This window comes from Fundulus heteroclitus, chromosome 2 (genome assembly GCF_011125445.2).
Source record: "Fundulus heteroclitus isolate FHET01 chromosome 2, MU-UCD_Fhet_4.1, whole genome shotgun sequence".
In the NCBI taxonomy this organism is placed as follows: domain Eukaryota; kingdom Metazoa; phylum Chordata; class Actinopteri; order Cyprinodontiformes; family Fundulidae; genus Fundulus; species Fundulus heteroclitus.
Window position 1 is genome coordinate 25208301 of NC_046362.1, and position 21071 is coordinate 25229371.

At 40.3% G+C, this 21071-nt stretch overlaps 1 protein-coding gene across 1 annotated transcript; it reads right to left on the minus strand.

Moving 5' to 3' along the window:
* Positions 1-160: 160 nt before the first annotated feature.
* Positions 161-20201, minus strand: phrf1 (PHD and ring finger domains 1). The gene is made up of 19 exons (XM_036151442.1): positions 20098-20201; positions 16685-16820; positions 16458-16586; positions 16154-16350; positions 15982-16065; positions 15712-15845; positions 14660-14751; positions 13284-13462; positions 12904-13036; positions 12647-12768; positions 12067-12260; positions 11783-11905; positions 10678-10832; positions 7677-9579; positions 4897-6041; positions 4721-4797; positions 2990-3130; positions 1909-2037; positions 161-1805 (listed from the first exon to the last, which is right to left on the minus strand). The coding sequence occupies exons 2-19, from the start codon at positions 16770-16772 to the stop codon at positions 1641-1643; spliced, it is 5190 nt and encodes a 1729-aa protein (XP_036007335.1). The 5' UTR covers positions 16773-16820; positions 20098-20201; the 3' UTR covers positions 161-1640.
* Between the last annotated feature and the right edge of the window lie 870 nt (positions 20202-21071).

Below are 21071 nucleotides of genomic sequence, written 5' to 3' on the forward strand. Positions count from 1 at the left end.
ATTGGCTCTTAGGTTGACCCAGGTCCACTTCTGATTGGTTTATCGGGTCCTTCTCCAGAAGCACAATTGTCTTGGCAGCTTCCGATAACAGTGCTTCAAACCCAAAATACATTAACAGCAGTAATAAAATGTGATTCCAGTAGTTCCTGGAAGCAGAACATAACAAAAACATTTTTTTATTACAGTTTTATTTGTGTCCCATTTGAAAAAACACCCAGCCTGTTCCATCACGTGAACTGAAAAAAAATCATAAACAGTCAGATAAGGATAAGCAAAAACATTTTTTTAGCATCTTCCAGTCCAGGTCTTGGCCTAATTATGCCTATATACACAGGGTGTAAAAGCAGAGTCCAACAACCCTGCTAGTAAATCTTTACAGTAAGTAAAGCAACTAATGAACAGCAGATGAGACGGTCGGAAACTTGTTTTGCCGTGAATATCTGAGAAAGAAGATGCCAAACAGAAAACACTGAAACAAAGTGTCACTTGAGATTAAAGACACGAAACGGCTGTATCTGCGACACAAGGGTAAAAACCCTTGACGTTGCGAGCAAAAGGCATGTTTACGTATGTTGCGCCTCCAGCAACCGATATTTACAACGTGGGTTCAGCCTAGAAACTGACCTCTCCAACAAATAAAACGATGCCAATAAACTTAGTCAATAATTACCTAACACAGTGCACAAAAAACTGCAAATGTTAGTAAAGCAAATATAAGACATGAAAGCAGTAGGCTGGAAAAAAGATAAAAGGTGAACATTTATACCAAAGGGAAGGCTGACATAAAGTTAGTCTTTCTAATTCTAAAATAAAATCTGCATCAGGCCCTGTGAAAATACTGTCAACTGTTTAAAACAAAAAAAATAGGCAGACAAATGAAGTGACAAATGTCACAAACCGGTTCGACTAGATTTAGATTAGAGTTAGACATGAAAAACAACACAGGCTCTTAATTACAAAACTTAAATACCTTCCATATATATATAGATATATATTAAAAAAAAAACAAAGACAGCAGTTATTGACAACAGGCAAGACAGATTAAAGAATCCCTTGCTTATTTATATCAAACCTGTATTATTTACAGCTGAATCTAAAATTGTTCTATTAACACACAGGTCATTTTTTTTTCTACAAAAATTGCATAACAGTGTCCTTTCTGTAATGTGAAATTTGTGAATATGCATTAGCTGCATAGTTTCACCACTTGAGAACACACATTTAGTGTTGCCACTCATGAACACAAAATATACCTGTATAGAAAAAAAACCAAACATAAATTTTAAACAAAAAGCCAACATCCCACCATGTTGTACCAGTGATGTGGCAGATGAAGGCTACCTGAATGATATTTCCATGGGATGGTCTTAAGGTTTTGCCCCAGAGTGCGCCGTTTTAAAGTTTCTGAGCCGGACAACAAAAAAAACAATCAATTTCTGCCAGAGATGAGCCGAGAAAAAGACACAAACGGGTGGCATTCAAGTCCTTTTTAAAGAAAGTTTCTGGTCAACGTAAATCTAGCAACAAACACTTAAAGAAGCTGTTCCAAGTTGGAACCGAGCATCCGCTTCAGTTTACTGTTATGACTGGGTTTGCTTGAGTTACGAGCACAAAGCTGGCGATGCGGGTGTAATATTCCCTCACGGGCTGTCGGATATTTTCATCGGCTCGCTCTGATCATCAGGGACCTTGGCTGAATCTTCTTCTTTTTTATGTTTCCTTGCATGTTTGTATTTCTCCACGTACGCCTTGATCAGATTCCCCACTTTCACAGGGTTGATTTCTCCACTCTTGCTGTGGCATACCTTGAAACCAAGAACAAAAGACAACGGAATACCAAAAAACCTTAATTTACAACTGATTACAATCTATTTTAATAGAAAACACGCTCATTTATTTTTGACTCACCTTCTGAACGGCTTTGCGCAGAATCTCTTTGTACTCGTCCTTGTTGATGTCTCTCCTTTGGTAGAAAGGCTTGATGGCCAACTTGACTTCTTCAACGGCTCTCTCCTGCATGTGCAGCTTTTTCAAATACTGTTGGCAGGAGTAAAACTTTGCTCATTTAAATGATCTTCAGAAGATTTTATATATATTTCAGTGATTATCAGTTTTCATCCCCAAATTTGTTTCGTGACCCTGGATTCTTTAAGCTCAGCTTACATTTGGAACTGCAAACACCCCCAGTGTCTGAAATGCAGACACAAAACACCACCACAACGGTGGACTGCTTTCTTTACTGGGCTGCTGATGTCTGTTCCTTAAACTACTCGCCACAACCTACAGAGGATATGAGTCAAATTGCTTGGCAGGGAATTGAGCTGTATTTGCTCCTGAATACTTAATTCAGCCACACAGGATACTTTTCTCCCCTCATCCATAATTAAAGCCATTAAATCTAGCAATCTGACCGTTCCTCAAGGTGTGGTCTTCTATCCTTGCTGTTTATCCTTAATAGACCAATATTATCCAACTGATTATTCCAACCTTGAATCTTTTTTTTTTTTTTTTTTTTTTTTTTTTTACATACGACAACATTAGCCATTTTGAAGTCTTTTACACAGAACAAAACAAGCATATATTTATTATTATGCTGTAAAGAACACTATTCCCAACATTCTCATATCACCAACTTTCCACAGAACTAGATAGATAGATAGATAGATAGATAGATAGATAGATAGATAGATAGATAGATAGATAGATAGATAGATAGATAGATAGATAGATAGATAGATAGATAGATAGATAGATAGATAGATAGATAGATAGATAGATAGATAGATAGATAGATAGATAGATAGATAGATAGATAGATACTGTTGAGGGAGGGGTTTGGATTTTTTGAGCACTTCTTAAAATATAATAGCAAACTTAATAAAAGCCTTTTGAGGGAAAAAAATTACCAAGTAAATTGTGCTTGACGGTCAAACAATTCAAAGTTTAATAACCTTCTTTGAAGGCTAAAAGGAATGAATGACATTGTCACCTTGTCTTTCCTCGACAAATCCCCTTCCTCTGCTTCTCCTTGCTCAGTGGAGGATAACTCTCCAGGGTTGAGGCCTCCACAACTTGAGCTAGCAGTCTGCAAACCCGCAACACCTTTCTGCGAGGGGTCAACCACAGTGTCCTGTAAACGTAGGAATTATTCATTTAAGATAATCTGTAAAAGCAAATGGAAATTTAAAGCATAGAATCACGGGGGAAAGTATCCCCACCCCCCTTTTAGATTTCTTAATTTTTGAGACACGTGACTTTTTAATGTTTCAGATTAAACTAATTTTAGCATCCATCAATAACAACCTGAATAAATACACTATTCTAGTTATTCTGCAGGGGTTTTGAGCATGAATGGACGGTGTAACGCCAGGCCTCAGCATCTTAATGAGAGGCCAAAACCCTCCTTTTTTCCTTTCAGAGCCATTAAAAGTTGGACCAGTTGGCCAATCACTGCCCTGCTGCATAACCTAGATGTTCCCAAACTGATGGCCAAACGTCCTCCTTCTGGAGTCACAGCCAGAGGGAAGAATTCACAGGTCCATCAAAGTCATCCAGATGTGTTATGACCCACTGAGTTACGACGGTCACCCAAAGATTTAGCAATGGCTTTGTAGCCGTTCTGGGAAAAAAATGAAATTAGCTCTGTTTTATGACTTTGTGTGATGAAAGTATTCGCTTGGTCTACTGCCGCTGCAGGCCATGAATGTGTGTAACAGCACGCCCCCCCCCGCAACTTCAGGGCTGAGTCTTTCTAAATGTTCCACGCTGAAGTTCCCAGGTCTTCCCATAAGACAGCGATGTTTTTCTGTCTAGTTAGAGAAGGTTCTGAGCGGACCTACGACGCACATCTTCTGTTCATGTTCTCATTCTTGCAAGAATTAATAAAATGCTGATGGAAAGGTGAGATCACTGATCTCCTGCTATTTTACAGGAATTACTTCTTTTTTTTTTTTAATCACAGTAACCTTTCCGGACAGACATTATATAACCTATTTATACTCGCGTGTGTTGCTTTTGGGGATAATTTAGACTGGCTCTATTAAGGGGATTTCTTGATTCTACACATCTGGCAGATCCGGGTTTGGCTAGTAAAATTGACTCAAACAAGTCACTAATTAGAGTAAATATGTGATTTAACAAGGGTGGCAATTGTTCTTTTACACAGAGCTACGGTGGTTTAGAGGCACTATTTGCTTAATAAGTCCATTTATCCCAATATCAACATTGGAGGAAATTCTATAAGCGGTAAATACTTTTTACCAGCATCGCAAGTTTAATTAATGTGTTAATTGCAGCAAAAAAACAAATTAAGATAGGATTCTTAACACTCAAAACATTCATATTTGGCTTGCATTTGCTATTTCTATCGTTATTATAGAAACAGTGCACACACATGGTGCATCCATATGAATTTGCGCATACAGACACACCTTTATATACAATAACAGACATCTAATCTTGATCACCATCCAGCAGCGTGGGCATGTGCTCCACGTCTGATATTCCTTTTAAGTTTGTGGTGAAACGCTTTGGGAAGGCACAGTTCTAGTTTCGTTTTATCTGAAAATGCTTCAGCAACAGTTTCAGTTTCAACCATGTGACCTATTGCAGAGAAAACGGCAACACTGCCGCCTGCAGGTCATTAATAAAATCACAGTGTAGGCACTTCTAAGACCGCGTACGAACGACTGTGGGTGGCAGTGAAGCGGCTCGCTCTGACCTGAGTGGACGGCTGGACGGGCAAAGAGGGTTTGCGAGAACCTTCCTGCTTCAGCTTCATTTTATACAACGCCAGCTCTGCGGAAGCGAAACAGACACACAAAAACCTGGGCTTCAGATGGACAACGCGTCTTTGAGTTTTGCTTCTGAAGAAATGAGAGCGAAACCAACACTTACTGCTTGGAGATTTGCCCGGCTGAGGCCCCTCCGGCTCCTGTATGTTCCAGGTAACACGTTTCACCGGAGCCTTGGACTTCGAGCCCACGGCCGGCGATATCTGCTCCCCCTCATCCTTCTCCGTGGCGTCTTTCTCCGGTGCAGCACCTGCGCCGCTGCCCTCCGTGCTCTCCGGTTTGACAGGGTCCAGACTGTCCAGCATTACGTCGACGTTAAAATCGTCGTCAGACTCTGGGGGTTCCTGTTTTATGGGGGCCGCCGCTCCGGCTGTGTTCTGTGGCTCGGGCTGACACGGCGAGTCATGGAGGGGGTCTGCCATGGTTGTTGCGGGAGGCGAGGAGACCGGCGGAGAGGGGCATTCCTGTGTGGGACTCGGCTCCGGTTTGAACCCGGCCGTCTCCGAGGACTCTGGCTGGTTACGATCTTCCTCTGGTTCATCGTCGCTCTTGGACACTGCTGAGGAGGGAAGATCCTTCTCTTCGCTTTTCATTTGATCACCGATGGGACAATCTTCAAACATATCCACAGGTTGTGGTTTTTCTTTTTTGATCTCCTTTTTTGTTTTGATTTCTATTAAGATTTCTTTGGCCTGGCTCTCTCCTCCTTCAACGTTTTTGTCTTCATTTTTGACCTGAGAGACAAAAGAAGACGAAGGCAACTCTTCTTTTTTCACTTCGGGACATTTGTTCTTCTCCAAGTTTCTTTGAGCGACTACTTTCTCCTTTTTTCTTTCATTTCTGTCTCTGGAGGATAAAAGCTGTGGAGCTGAGGTTTTGACTGTACTTCTGGTTGATCCTTCTTTTCGTCTCTCCCTTGAGCTGGACCTAGTTCTTTGTCTCCTATCTTTAAATCGTGAATCCCCTTTGTCTCTGGAGGAAACTGTTGTATGTTGTCTGCCACGATCTTTCCTCCTTTCCCTAGATCTAGACCGGGATCTGGAACGAGATAACTGACGCTTACGATCCTTCGATCTCGACCTTGTCCTGGATCTGGAGCGTGACTTGGACCTCGATTTAGAGCGAGATCGGCCACGTCTTTTGTCCTTAGACACTCGCCTTCTCTCCGGGCGTTCATTTCTCTCGTCGCTCTTACGTGTATGCTTCTTCGTCCTTGAACGTTCTCTGCTGCTAGAGCTGGAACACGATCTAAATGACAAAAAATTAGAAAACCCTTAACTGGAGAATTCGACTGATTTAGATTAAAAAAAATGATCAAACAAAGCGGGTCTGGTGGCTTTGAAGTGTCTACTTGTGTCTGTTAAAATGGCAGGTTTTTGAGAGCTTAAAAATGAGACCAAGATCAATCATACTGTCACATAAATTTACTGTCTCTAAAAGTAGAATGGGAGGCAGATATCAGGCTCCTCTCCTGTGGAACCAACTCCCAGTTTTGGTCTGTGAGGCAGACACCCTGTCTACTTTTAGGATTAGGCTTAAAACTTTCCTTTTTGACAAAGCTTATATTTAGAATGGCTTAGGTTACCCTGAGCTATCACTATAGTTATGCTGCTATAGGCTTAGGCTACTGGAGGACATCAGGGCCTATTTTCTAAAGGATTCCTGGATCAATGTGTGCTTCTGTGCTTTTTTGTGTGTCTCTGCTCTGTCGTCTCTAACACCCAGTCGGTCAAGGCAGATGACCGTTCTCACTGAGCCTGGTTCCACTGGAGGTTTTCCTTCCTGTTAAAGGGGAGTTTTCGTCTCCACTGTCACTTCATGCTTGCTTAGTATAAGGGATTGCTGCAACGCCATTGACAATGCAGACGACTGTCCACTGTGGCTCTACGCTCTTTCAGGAGGAGTGAATGCTGCTTGTCAAGACTTGTTGCAATCTACTGGGTTTCCTTAGATAGGAAACTTTTTGACCAATCTATATGATTTCATTGAATTTGACTTTGTAAAGTGCCTTGAGATGACGTGTGTTGTGAATTGGCACGATATAGATAAAATTGATTTGAACTTAATTGAGCATAATTGTGTTTTCCATTGTAATATTTGGGACTCTTTTCCTTACACTGCAAAAACGGAACTTAAAATAGGTAAAATGTTCTTAAAATTAGTGTATTTGTCCTTGATTTGAGCAGGTAAATAAGATGATTTACCAATGGAATAAGATTTTTGCACTTAAAATAGGAACAACTCATCTCCATCATCTTATTTCAATAATTATCTTATTTTAGGGGTCAAAATACTCATTCCATTGGCAAATAATCTTATTTACCTGCTCAAATCAAGGACAAATACACTAACTTTAAGAACAATTTACTTATTTTTAGATCCGTTTTTCCAGTGTAAAATCCAGATTTGATGATGACTATAAGACTTTAAAATGATCTCATTACGTGTAACTGAGGTAAAACCCAACTCTTGATTTTCTTTAAAACATCTTTAGCTGACGCTGTGGCACTGAATGGCCTAGCCAGAGCGCAGAACTAAGTTCAACAATCTGTGAACCCACCTGAGGAGTCAAGCTGCAGAATGCTGATTTTCTCCCATCAAGGAGGACTGACAGCTGAAATTAAATCAAAAGGTGCTTCAGCAAAGTATTAGTTTATAGTTGCACCCTCTTATTTAACCGGTGGATTCATTTGTTTCCTTCTTACAGGTGTAGTATTCAGTTTATTCGTAAATTAAGATAAAATGTCACAATATATGAGCAAGGTTTTCAATTATCCATCATGGTCTACTTGATTTGCAAGGCAAAAACCTGACATTTCAACAGGGGTGTGTCCACTTTCCAAAGCCACTCTGCTCCCAAAAATTGAACAAATTTCCACTCACCTGGATCGCCTCTTGGTCTTATCTTTGGATCGTGAGCGGGACCTCCGCCTCTTCCTGTAGGTTCTGTCTGGTGATTCGGCCTCGGAGCTGTCAGAGGTCGAACGAGCCCTCCTTCTTTCTCTGGACCTCGATCGCCTTGAGCTCCTGTCTTTCTCTCTCCCTTTGTCCCCTTCCTTCTTTTTGCCTCCCTTACTGAGCGCAGGATGATGATCTTCTCTTCTGGCTCTGTCCGTCTCCGAACTACTGGAAGGCTGATCCTTTGACGTTTTGGAGGTTTGCTTTTTATGGCCAGACTCTCTTAACGGGGCACCGGAACGGGATGGGGAATCTGATCTAGTCTCTTCCGTCTGCGTCTTTGAGACGGTACTTGAGCAGGAAGCCGAAGAATCGTTCCTGGAGTTGAGCAGAGATCTACTGGAGGTTTCGGCTGAATGCTCGCTGTTCTCTTCGGTATTCTTCTCGGCTTTTATGTGCTCTACATGTTGATAAACAGGAGACATGGTGTCTGCAATCTCACTTTTTATTTCACTCCCGCTTAGAACCCCGTCAACGCAACTCTCAGATTCACTCGTTTCAGATTCATCTGAATTCGGTTCTTTTTTAATCATAGTATTAAGGAAGACCGTTTGCTTCTCAGGCCTAACTTCGACTAAACTTGATTCTTTTTCAGCTTTGATACACTCCTCAGAGAATATCCATTCTGGTGTTGCAGCACGCTGTGAACTCCCAGGTTTTTCCTCCGTCGTCTCTGATTCGGTTTTCACCTGCACCGCATCCTGGCTTCTTGGCACTGAACCCTTCTTGCTTCCAAAGGCAGGAGGTTTCCCTCGGTTTGTGCCAGATTCAGGGCCGAGGTTCAAGCTTGTGGTCTCGCCTTCGTCGCTCGAGCTGTTTGAATCGGACAGCATGGGGTTAAAAGGATCATAAATATTGTCTCGTTCCCTAGGGACTGCTGTGCACGATGCCAGGAGTGTTTTTTTGTCTTTGTGCATCTGCTTCTTTTTTGCCTTCTCTTCTTTCCCCCTCCACTGTCCCTTTACGTTGCTCCCGGCCGGAGAGGGCGACGTAAGGCTCAGCCGCCGGGCGTGCCAGGAGTTCCCGCTGGAATTGATGCGAAAACTTACAGCGGAAGACGAGGAAAACGAAGAATGCCGAGCCTGGCTGGTGGGAGCGGAGGAGGAAGAGGAGGAGGAAGCGAAGGAGTTGGAGAACGCTGAGGATGAGCTGGCCCTTTCGGGCTTGTTCTTGTGGGCCTGACCGTCGGCGTGGCCCTTCTGCTGATCAACGCTCTGCTGCCTTCCTTTGTCCCGAGAGAGGCTGTTCATGCCACTTTCAGGCAACCCAGGACCGTTACTAGCGCCGGTGGAACTACTACTTCCTCTACTACCGTCAGTGCGGCCAGCAGCATCAGTTGTTACACTGCTACTCTCTCTTCTGATTTTTGGTATCCGAGGAAGCACTGACACATCTACCCACATGGGCTTAACGGGAGCTCTCTTTTGTTGGGACTGTGACAGAGTCGACCCTTTGTCCCTCAAGCTGCAGTCCTGGACGGGGTGGACAGATGAAGAAGGCGTTTCTCTTAGAGGTCTCATCCCGTTTGCTGGCGTTGGTCTGTTGGGGCGAGGAGGCTGCAAACTTGGATTGGCTCTGGGAGTGAAATCAGAATGTGGTCTGGGTTGGTTGTGGTTGGCTGATGGGGGCACAAAGGAGGGTAAATGAGAGGAGCTTGAGGGCAAAAGTCCATTGACAGAGGTAGGCGAGGATCCCGGTAGATTCCCATTGTGGTGCAGAGATGCAGAGTTGTCTCCTAAGCTGTACGAACACCCTGGACTGTTGAGGGCGCTGGTGTCGCTTGAACTACTGTTTTTCCTACTACTTGGAATTGCCGTCGATGGCATCGCTGTAATAGAAGGGTTGTATAAAACAAAAGCAGATTTTTTTTTTTAAAAGAGTGTCACCCTACCCCCAGGATTGGGTTTCATCATGATGACAATAACATTAATAGTCACGTAACCCAACATTGTCATGTTTAAATAAAAGTGATCAAGATTAACTCTTGACATTTTTCGTTTGTGTGAACATAAACACACAGAGTGGTCATTAATCTCTTGTTTTTCTAAATAATATTTTGATTATTTGTATAATCTAAATTATTTTCCTATTTGCTCAAAAACAAAAATCTAAGTCAAAAGCACTGTGCGTTTCTAAAATTACTGGAATGTGCTATATGGCCACTGTATAAATACTACAGTTTTTAAAAAATAATTGATGCCTCGATATAATCAATACAAAAAAAAAAAGTTTTCTTCTAAGATACCCATTTCCCACAAAAATCGATATAAACTGACCCAAATTTGGCCAAATTATCGCACTTATTGCAGCGTTGCAAAAACAACCTCAGCTCCTCTGATCTCGGCAGCTTCACTCGACCGTAACAATTATCTGATGCTGGAGGTTCTAAACTAAATTGACTGAATCAATATAAACGTTTCCATTAAAGAATATTAACACTAATGCCATTAGTGTTATCCGGCCTACTGTTTTGCCAAATAAGAAAGGGAAACTTAAACGATATTATTCTCTAAATGAGGGCTGAATTGGTCGCTACTTATTAACTTTGCTCTAATTAAGAAAATAAAAGTTAAATTTGTTGTATTGCAAATAATTTTGTTTTTGCTCTACACCAGAAATTAACCTTGTGCCTTCAAAAAATTTTACTACAGTGCTAAAAATGGTATTAAGTATTTTTCTTTGTATAGGTATTGAGTTTGAAATGTTTATATAATGATAATCCTAATAAATACCACACAAAAGGCTAAAACCAAGCTTTTTTATTTCTCAAATGGCTTCTGAAAACCTCAATTCTGTCTTGTTCAACTCTGGTAAAGACACATTAGTACTTTGTGTGGACAACAAAAGCTGTAAATTCTGATTTCAAATAAACAGGTTAGGCCTATTTCTGTATTGGTCTTTTTCAGAATGTGCAACAAACACTTACTTGGCTTTGAAGCTTTAAGAGAGCCGTCCCGACTAATGACAACGTCTGAACTGTCCATCAGGAGCATGCTCTGTCCAGACAGGATGCTTCCCAGGAGATCAGGCACAGGGGCGGCCTCCACAACACTCCCCAAGTGTGGGAGGTCCACACCTCTCCTAGTAGCATGACAAATAAGGTTAAATTAGAAGTCCAGATAAATCCGCAGCTTAATCACCCAAGGCCAAAAACATTTATTTTTCTTGTAAAACTCTTATTTTGTCCTTCGATTCTGTATTTTTCTCTCATTATACAGTGTTCCTGTGCATCTTCCAATTCAAAATGGTATACTTTTCTAAACATTTTTTTTATTTGATTACAGTTCTGAACAAATGGATTTTTACTGGAGTTAGTTTGAAGTGCAACTCTTGGTATAGCATGTTATTTTACAGATGATTTTTAATAATCCTTTAGGGTTCGTAATGTACCTTTAAAATGGGAAGGTACGTCCATTAATGCTTATTTGACTCTTGCATATTTGAGTGCATATGTATGAGTGGGTCCTCGCCCCAAACGCTTTAAAAAAAAGAAATATTGATTGCTAATAATTTAAAATCAGGTTTAAATGTGCTCTAATTTTTTTCCTAAACAGTAAGTACCGGTAATCATGTTTGGAAACTCTAAAACTTTGCCAATATTTGTGCAAAGCTAATAATTTAAGACTGTGGAGGAACTCTGGCTGGTTTTCTAAAATGTATTTTATGTACATTTTACATTCTTTTTTGACAATTAAATGGGGGAATTTTACTTCTACCAGCTGTTTAACGTCTCTTGTTTTATAAAATCCTGTTTCTGTATCTATAATTCATCCCCGGCTTAGATGTACCTGCCTTAGCTGGTACAACGCATTATAAAACGTTTCAGCTCAAAAGATAATCAGGCATTCAAAACCCACAACACATTAAGATGACTTCTGTCTTGCCAAGTGTGGTGCACTACTGCCACCTACTGATGGTGACAGGGTAGGTAAAAAAAGTATATTCACTTAAAACAAAAAACAAAAAAACAAATTCAGAGCAGAATTATGGCTAGAATTTAAATTTACTAAAGAGAAACAGCTGTATGTTACCTGGAGAGGCCTGCAGTGACTGGACGAGCCACAGGCTGATGAGAGCGGAGGGCAGAGCGAGAGATCCCTCGCCTTTTCGCCTCCAACAATGACGTAACCTGGGCTCGCTCTTCGACCTCCTCGCTGGTAAAATAAAGACCATACATCAAAATTATGGTGGCATAATAGCTTACACTCAAAATTCCTCATAACAGGAGTGCTGTCATGCACTAACTAATATAACAGCGTCAGGTAGGTAAAGAGGTAAAGTTGTTTTAAGACTAAACAGTTCTACATCTCCTTACTGGTCAACGAATGGATCCAGGTCAAACGGATCTCCATAGATGGAGAGGGACGCAGCTCCGATGTCGGCACGCATGTTGCTCAAAGTGTTCTCTGACGGTCGGTAAACTGTTGGGAGCGAAGAGCTTTTCTTGTCCTTAACAATCCCAAGATTGTTGGCGATACGGCTTCTCGGCGTGGCTACCTTTCTTTCAAACTAATGGAAGAAAGAAAACATACATAACTGCAGAGAGAGACCTCAAATACCACCATGACAACTCACTTCAATTATTTCAAAATCTATACGTACACTGCAAAAAGGGAACTAAACGTAAAATCTTCTTAAAATATGTATATTTTTCCTTGATTTGAGCACCTAAATAAGACTATCTGCCAATGAAATGAGAATTTCAACCCCTAAAATAAGATAATTAGACATCCTGCACTGGAAATAAGATAATGGAGATGAATTGTTCTTATTTTAAGTGCAAAAATCTTATTCCATTGGCAAATAATCTGATTTACCAGCTCAAATCAATAAAAAACTACACTTATTTCACCTACTTTTAGTTCCCTTTTTGCAGTGTATGTAGATGCACTTACAGCTTTTTTCCTGGATTTGCTCTTCCTTACTCGTCGTTTCCTCCGTTTGACTCCAGCGCTTTCTGCTTGGCCATTTTTACCCCTAACGGACGTCTTCTTTCTTCTCGCTTTTCTACGTTTAACTGTTAAAACAAACACGGTTATAACCACTGAAGGCAAGAAACTGTCCAACGCCTTTTCTTCTTCAACATTCGCCAATGCTAACGCTGAGCTGATTCACTTGTGCACTTGAAGAGTGCATTTCTCTCTTTACGTACCGGTTCTGCGTCTCCGACTTGACGGGGCCCGGGGGGTGATGTCCCGTACGTAGACGGCCGTGTTGAGCCCGGCGACCACGGCATTAATAGTTTCATCCAGCCAAGTCGACTGTATCAGATATGTTGGAGCCAACTACGAAAGACATGCTTGCATTACTCTGATGTAACCTTTTCACAGATCCATGTTGTGTAGAAATAATTCTAGTACATGCACTAAATTTTGAAGGTTTTACCTCAACCATATCCAGACACAACTTGTTAATATTACCAGTTAGTTTCATCCACATGAGAGAACGGCACTCCGGTTAAAGGTTTACCACTGCACAAATGCTTTGCGTGAGAGTGAGGAAATTTGCCAAGACAAAAGCGCCATGCCAAACCTGCGATGAGCGTGCCTGGGTTATGCGATGTCGGTTGACGTTGGCTCGAACCCTCTCGCTTTGCTGGGTACGGGCGATAGCTCTGGTGGGACCGACGGCGCTGGGTCGAGATCGACTAGTGGCCGGACGGGGAGTCGAGGACAGGCTTTCTGTGTCACTAACCTCCTCAACTGGACCTCCTAAAGCACACACATTTACAGGGACTGATAAACTCTCTTCACACTGCAAACGGTTATAGTCAATAAATTAGAATATTATTGAAAAGTTCATTTATTTCAGTAAATCAATTAACTAATGGAAACACGTTATTTAGATAAACACTGACTGATAATGTTTTAAAGCCTTTATTTTTGTTAATTATGAGTTAATTATGAGTATATATATATATATATATATATATATATATATATATATATTCCTTTTTTCCCAAGCTTTTTGTAATGAAGTTCAAGACAGGAAGAATTAGACAAACATACGGAAAAAAAATTAGGATAAATTTATTTTACTAATAAAGTCTAATAATAATTAAAAGAAGTGCCAAAATGCTCTATATTTATAGGAGTTATATAAACTCGATAAAACCCCAAACTTTCCATTTCAATTTTACAGAAATCTCCACAATCACCAGCATGTCTATTCCTTTTTTCAGTTAAAATCAGAGAGTTTCTCTGTGATATTTTACAAGGCTAATGGACTCTGGCTAAGTTCCCTTTGTACATGATGGCCAACATTACAGATTCTGCAACAATTTCCACATATCCATTCTATGCTTTATGCCAGACCCACCTTAGAGTGTTTTTTTTGTGTGTAAAAAGCTCAAACTTAGTCCCATCAGACCATAAGAATACAAATCCAAACTTTCTATCTATTGCTCTGAGTGTAGATGTGGGCATGTTTAGGCAACTTACAAACCACAAAACCATATTTGCAATATATGTGAAGATCTTAAAATGTCTTTCCCATTTTGAAAAGAAATGGGCCTCTGGGTAAGGTCACATTTGTATCTCAGGCAAACAGGACATTATGTGTTAATAACTGAAGGTTTCTCTGTTCAGCTGAAGAAAAAAATAAACCATAAAAACACTTCTGTGACACAAATTTTACTGGAATAGCGAGAAACATCAATAACTGTGGCACTTTATCAGTAAAACTATATGGTAGAATTTTTTCACATTGATTAAATGTACTTTAAGGATTAGATTATTCTACATTTTTCAGAGGGTGCATAAGACACGGCAATGGAATGAGTAAACTCTGGGTTTTCTTGAAGGATCTTTAGGTGGGTAAAACATTGTGGAACGTTTAGGCATTTCCAGTAGCTGCTATAATGCCTGTTTGCAAAACATGTGACCCTGAAAGGTAAATGAAATTCTTACTTGACTGCCGATTGTTGGCTTCACACTCGGGACAAAACCATTCCTCTACAGGAACAGCGTCAAGAGGAGGCGTGAGGCACTCCATGTGATACCTAGAACACAATTAAATGAGTTAACGGCCTGTATTTGTACCGCGCTTCATCAAGTCCAAGGGCTCCAAAGCGTCCATTCATACGCTGACAGTAGTGCCCTGGGGCAGACTGTAGGGCTGGGCGATAAATCGATTTAATCGATTAATTCGAATTTACAATTCTTTAAGATTTCATTTTTGGAAAATCTGGATTTTATTTTGCCAATACACTCATTGGGTTTCCATGAAGAGAACAGCATGTGATGCTGAATATATGTTTAGGCAAATGTATTGTCAAAATATTGTTAAGTAGAAACTTTCTTTTTTTTACCATAATACGAGGTACTTCATTTACTTATTTACTTTTTTTTTTTAACTTAGTTTGAAGTTCACAAGTGCAGTGAAGCCTGTTCTTAGCTCAATGTGTAATACCACTAGCAGCAAATGTTTTGTTATATTTTCATTGTTTATAATGGCAAAAGCTGCCATCATGTTTTACAAGCATGTTTCACAGCTTGTTTTTAGTTGCACTTTGAATTCAGGTCAACTCCCTGACGAAATGCTTGACATAAAAGCAAGTTTTTAAAATAATTTCTTTAATTTCTTTTTATGAAACAAAAAGGAGGTAAAAAAAATCGATTAATCGGATTTGGTAGGATAAAATCGGAGATTTATTTTTTAATCCATATCGCCCAGCCCTAGCAGACTGACAGAAGCAGAGCTGCCAGTCGCCGCCGCCGGACCCTCTGACCACCGGCAGCAGGCAATGCGGGTGAAGTGACTTGCCCAATGGCTAATTAGTGAGACGGATGGAGCTGCGGTTCAAACCGGCAACCTGGCAGTTACAGGAGGGACCCCTGCCTCTTGAGCCCCCGTCGCTCCGTTTCATTAGTGAAAAGGCTTTCACTAATGAAAGTAACGGGTAAAAACTGGCTTAAAACATTCTCTCGGACTTTGTTTGGTAACATCGTATCCATCTCACCCCGCGTCGCAGCCATCGCAGAGTAGGAGCCGGTCCTCCCGGTCACTGCCCCCGCACACCTCGCAGTTGGTTTGCTCCAGGTCCAAGTCTACCGTTTCCTCCTGACCTGCCTTCACGGGCTTCTGAACCGTGACCTGAAACCCACGATTTTAGATTGTCCCAGAGAATTAGATAGAATTGGATAGAATGTTAGAATCAGCCAACGTCAAACTAAAGGAAAATCGAAGTCATTTAACATTTCAAAGTTTTCGTAAAAGTAAGCATACTTACAATTTTCTTTACTTTTCCTCCATAAGACTTCCTTAGGTAGATGTTGTTAAAGATAATCCGGTCCACAGGGCACGAGTTAGCATTCTAAATGCGGGAGAGGAAAAAAGTCATTTTCCTTTGACATGCGCTTCAAAAGATATTCGTATCTCCGACCTCAAACAATCAGACCCACCTTAGTCCACTCTAGGATGCAGTCGAAACAGAAGTAGTGCTCACAGTTCTCTGGTGTTGCAACAGGCTGGCTACTGAATGAGTTCAGGCAGATGGGACACTTTTCTCTGTCCTCATCTGAGCTCATCTCTGCAAAGTCAGTAGAGGTTCCCCCAAAAGCCCCTTTCTCTGGCTTATCATCTTCCTCCTCATCAATATCTAGAAAAAACAAACATCTTTTTTACTAGATATACACCGTGTGTGTGCCTACTGTGACATAAAGCTAATGCACATCTACAGAGAAGATCAAGCACTGCTTCAATCACCATCCTCCTCGTCGCTCGCTTCCTCTTCCTCCTCATCGTCTTCTCCATTCGCGTTGTGCTCTTCCTCCTCATCGTCGTCACTATCAGAGTCTCCCTCTTCAGACTCTTCCTCTAGATCGTCCGAGTCATCTAAAAAGTGTATATGTATGTAGTTTAATTGAAAGGAGCAATAGTACATTTTAAACTTTGAGGAGAGAGAAAAATGTAATCTCATTTAAAGAAATGACCTGAGATGGCCCATAATGCAGCTCGTTTTCCTTTGCTGTGAGATGAACTGCGGTTGATCAGCTCATCTTGGCTGTCGTCTTCATCCATGGCTGACCATCGAAACAACAGCACCGAAGCTTCCCTCACAGCTTATATCTAAAATTGGATAAATTAGGGATACATAAAATAAAGGCAAAGCAGGGCATATCACAAATATATCCAAAGATTTACATTTACGCCGTTGAGTTTTAGCTCACTGTGATCACGCTCATTAGAGAAACTGGCCCAGTTTTACTTCTGCATCCAATCCAACTTTTAAAAACAACAGATTGTTGCCCGTATTGCTGTACGTATCAATAACACAAATGATAAAAATAGAAGGCATAAGAAACAAAGTACACGGCTCACTTTTGAGGAAAACACAGACAACCCAAGCTGTGCTAAAGGCCTGGGGGAGAAGATGAGTCTTTAAAAATGATTTAAAAGGAGACAGCGAAGGTGCCTGCCCAACATGCAACCCGTTCCACAACATCGGAGCCGCGACCACAAAAGCCCCATCAGCTCTGAGCTTCAGCCGCGACCTTGGAACGGCCAGGAGCAGCTGATCAGGCGACCTTGGAGGCCGTATAGGATGATACGGTCGGATCAAGTCTGAGACATAGTGTGGAGCAAGGCTCTTTAAGCATTTAAGACGAAAAACAAGAATTTTAAAATCAATTCTGTAGCTCACAGGGAGCCAGTGAAGAGCAGCCAGGACAAGGGGGGGGGGGGGGGGGGGGGGGGGGGGGGGTTGCATGAAGCTTTTGTCAGATTCACCAACAAAAGCTTCATGCAACCACCTCAGCCATGTGGCTCATACAAGAACGGTGGAGTTATGTGGAAGTTGTTGAGATTAAAATGTGCTCTTCAGTTATTAATTAAAGCCAAACAACCTGCCAACCGTTGAAAATGTCCAGCTGTGCATCGATCACAATGTGATCTCTAGTGGTTCCAATGACAACTTTTCACATATTTTGTTGTCAATGGTTAATCACGTACTGAACTTTACATCACTCTGACACCTCAATCCAAATTTAGAGGGACATCTTCATTTAGAGAAAAACTCTTAACTAGCCCCTCTTTATCATTTCCACCCAAGTCATCCATTGGCTGACTCTTGAGGAAGGTAAACAGCACTCCAGCTCAAAAAAACTTGCATAGAAACATTTTAAAATGTACTATTGTCTCTGTCCGACATTACAATTTGGTAGCTTCATGTGAATAACCACTAGGAAATGAGAACCTAATTGAATCACTACTAAACATTCAGATGAATTCAGATTTCTGAGGGAACGATAAAGAGAAGTACCATGAAAAGCTGTTTAGATGATACACAGATATCACCATTTTCAAGTGAATTAAAAAATAAGAAAACTGTTGGAATAGTCTTGAAATGTATTAAGAGATCTCCTGCGTAAAGCAGCCCAATTAACTGACAGTTTAAATATAAAACAACATAAAAGTAGGTCTGAACAATAATCACGTACTGAACTATGTATATGTATATATATATATATATATATATATATATATATATATATATATATATATATATATATATATATATATATATATATGATAGAAAAAATGGGGTCAATATAAAGTTCAATAGAATAACAGTTTTCCTTCTTTTAGTCTAGCCATGCAGATTAATATTAGTTATTACATCCTTCCAGACAATCACAAACGCATCAACAAGCTCCGCCCCCTTCAAAGAGTTCAGAGAGCACGTGTTATTTTTCTTCCTTATTTTAAAAACTTGCAGTTTTGGTTAAAAGTTGGTTCAATAAAGGGTTGAGTTTGACTTCAGTGTTTGTGTGTTCTGTATCTAAAAATGGGTATAAAATGGCCAGGGCTTCACTTAAAATATATGTTTAGAATGTGTTGATAATTATCAATATCAAATCAATATGATTTCAATTTTATCAATATGCTTTTTTTGTTCCATATCATCCAGCCATACATAAAATAATTGCCCCAACAATGTAAATACTCGAGCTACATTCATCAACAGATTAACATAATGATTTAATAAAGCTCTTTGCTTAAGTAATAACAGGAAATCCAGTCTAAGTACAAGAAACGTAAAAGCCCTTTTATGTATTGTTCAACTTACTTACAAAGTTACAAACTGCTCCTATCAAGTAACTTTTTTAATCCAAACAGCAACTTTGTAGATATAGAGAATTCAACTTTTTTTTTTTATTATTATTTATGAAAGCAATGGAATTAAAATCTACACCTTTATGCTCTGACCCTGTCTCGGATGTCCACTCCACCCAGTTTGGGCGATAAGAGACAAAAGGACCCTAGCCGAACTAACACCACTCCTGGACTGAATAACCATGAATGAGACCACAGCAGCACTGGACAGCTCCTTTACTCACAGGCCGTCTCCACCTCCAACAATCACTAGTCCCTCACCAAAAAAAAAAAAAAAAAAAATACATACTTAAACAAAATCAAGCACTGTTGACCAAACTTATAGCATAAGGTTTACTCTTTTTCTGTTAAGTTTACATTCATGCATTTTCTGCAATAATGTAATAGCACAAAACAACAAGACAGGCACAATTTACCTTATGTGTAAAATTTAGGACGCATTTACCCCATTTATTGCACAGCTTCACGTACCTTTGCCTTTCTCATATTTTTCTTGTTCTTTATACTTCTTTAACAAATAGATAAGACATTCTATTTTACATGGGAAAGGTCGAAGGACGGTCACCAAAAACAAATGAATAGGAAAACTAAAAAGAAATTCCTGTTTTATATCATCTTACAAAAAAATTCACATTTTCCAATCGTTATTTTACGTTTTTTGGTTTGATGTCTTGCCAGTTTCACAACAATCACAAGTACAAAAAGCTATAAATCCTGATTTTTCTCGCTCACTAAACACCAGCCAAATTTTTAACTCGTTTTCCCCTTCTTCGTCAGCTGACAGAATATTGTAACTTTTGTCACTTTAAGGATTAAGCCTTAACCAGTGTTGTTTAACCTTTAGGGGGCTAACCTAAAGTAGCATTACACAGAGCAAATGCTACATTTGTAAACAAAGAACAACAATCCGGACCAAATCGCTTTTTCGGTAGTTTTCGGATAACATAAATACACAGCACTAATCTACAAATTCGTATTTAATATGCATGTCACGACAACAAAATGACCCGTTTTTGTAATGTTCTTTTTTTTTCCAGAAATGACGCTAGCTAGTAAAATTAGCTTCAGGGTAGCATGTCAGCTAGCTTCAGAGTAGCTAAAATTAGCAACGTTAACCCTTCAACTCTATGCTAAAACCAGTCATTGTATGAAGCTTTTTACCTAACAATAAACCTCATTTCGTGCACCTATAATGTCACGCATAAGCATTTCTGTATGTTATTTAACCTACCCCATTCAGTAGTGAAAGGTATGTTCAGAGAGGTTGAAGTCTCTGCTGGTGAGTGACACCACCGGCTGGCCGAGGACGGAAATTACCGAGTGAACTTCGACATATCGGATTCTTAAAGAGACAGTACCCGTTCCAAAGGACTCCTTCATGGATCTGGACTGAAAAGTCGGGCCCTGCATTAAAGGTTGTAAAAACCGTGGTACAAGTATGAATGAAACCTGGACTGCGTTTAGGGCGCTCAGAATACATGTCTGTATCAATTATTTGCATGACAAATACAAACAAATCACTGTATGTTTCATTTTCAAGCACTGGTTTTTTGCTTTTTATTTTTTTGATGCCCCCACCCCTGCAACAGGGCATTTTTCATGTTTTTTTTTTTTTTATATAGATCAGAAATATATTGTTGTGGAGTTTGCATCCTTTACTTTACAGAACATACCTAACTCTTCGAAGATGTATTTTTTTCCTAATATTTTTATTGTGAAGAAAAGATAGGACAAAAACTCAGCGTGCATATTTGCAACCCCCCACTCAACACCACCCCCAACCTTTGCAGCAGTTACAGCTGCAAGCTGCTTTTAAGCAGAGCTCATCCCCTCTTTCCACTGGGATTTTTGGTCATTCCTCAAAGAAAAAAACACTCCATCTCATTTCTGTTGGATGGTTTTCACTTGTGAACAAAGATCTTCAAGTCTAACTACAGATTCTCAATTGGATTGAGGTCTGGACTTTGACTAGGCCCTTCCGACACATTTAAACGTTTCCCCTAGAACATCTCAAGTGTTTCTTTAGCAGTTTGCTTCGGGTCATTGTCCTGCTGGAAGGTGAACCTCCGTCCCAGGCTCAACTTACAGGCAGACTGACAGATTTGAAGTTTTGCTAAAGAATATTTCTGTATTCAGCACCATCCACATTTCCCTTTGACTTGGAGCAGTTCCTAGTCTCTGTTGCTGAAAAACATCGCAACGGCA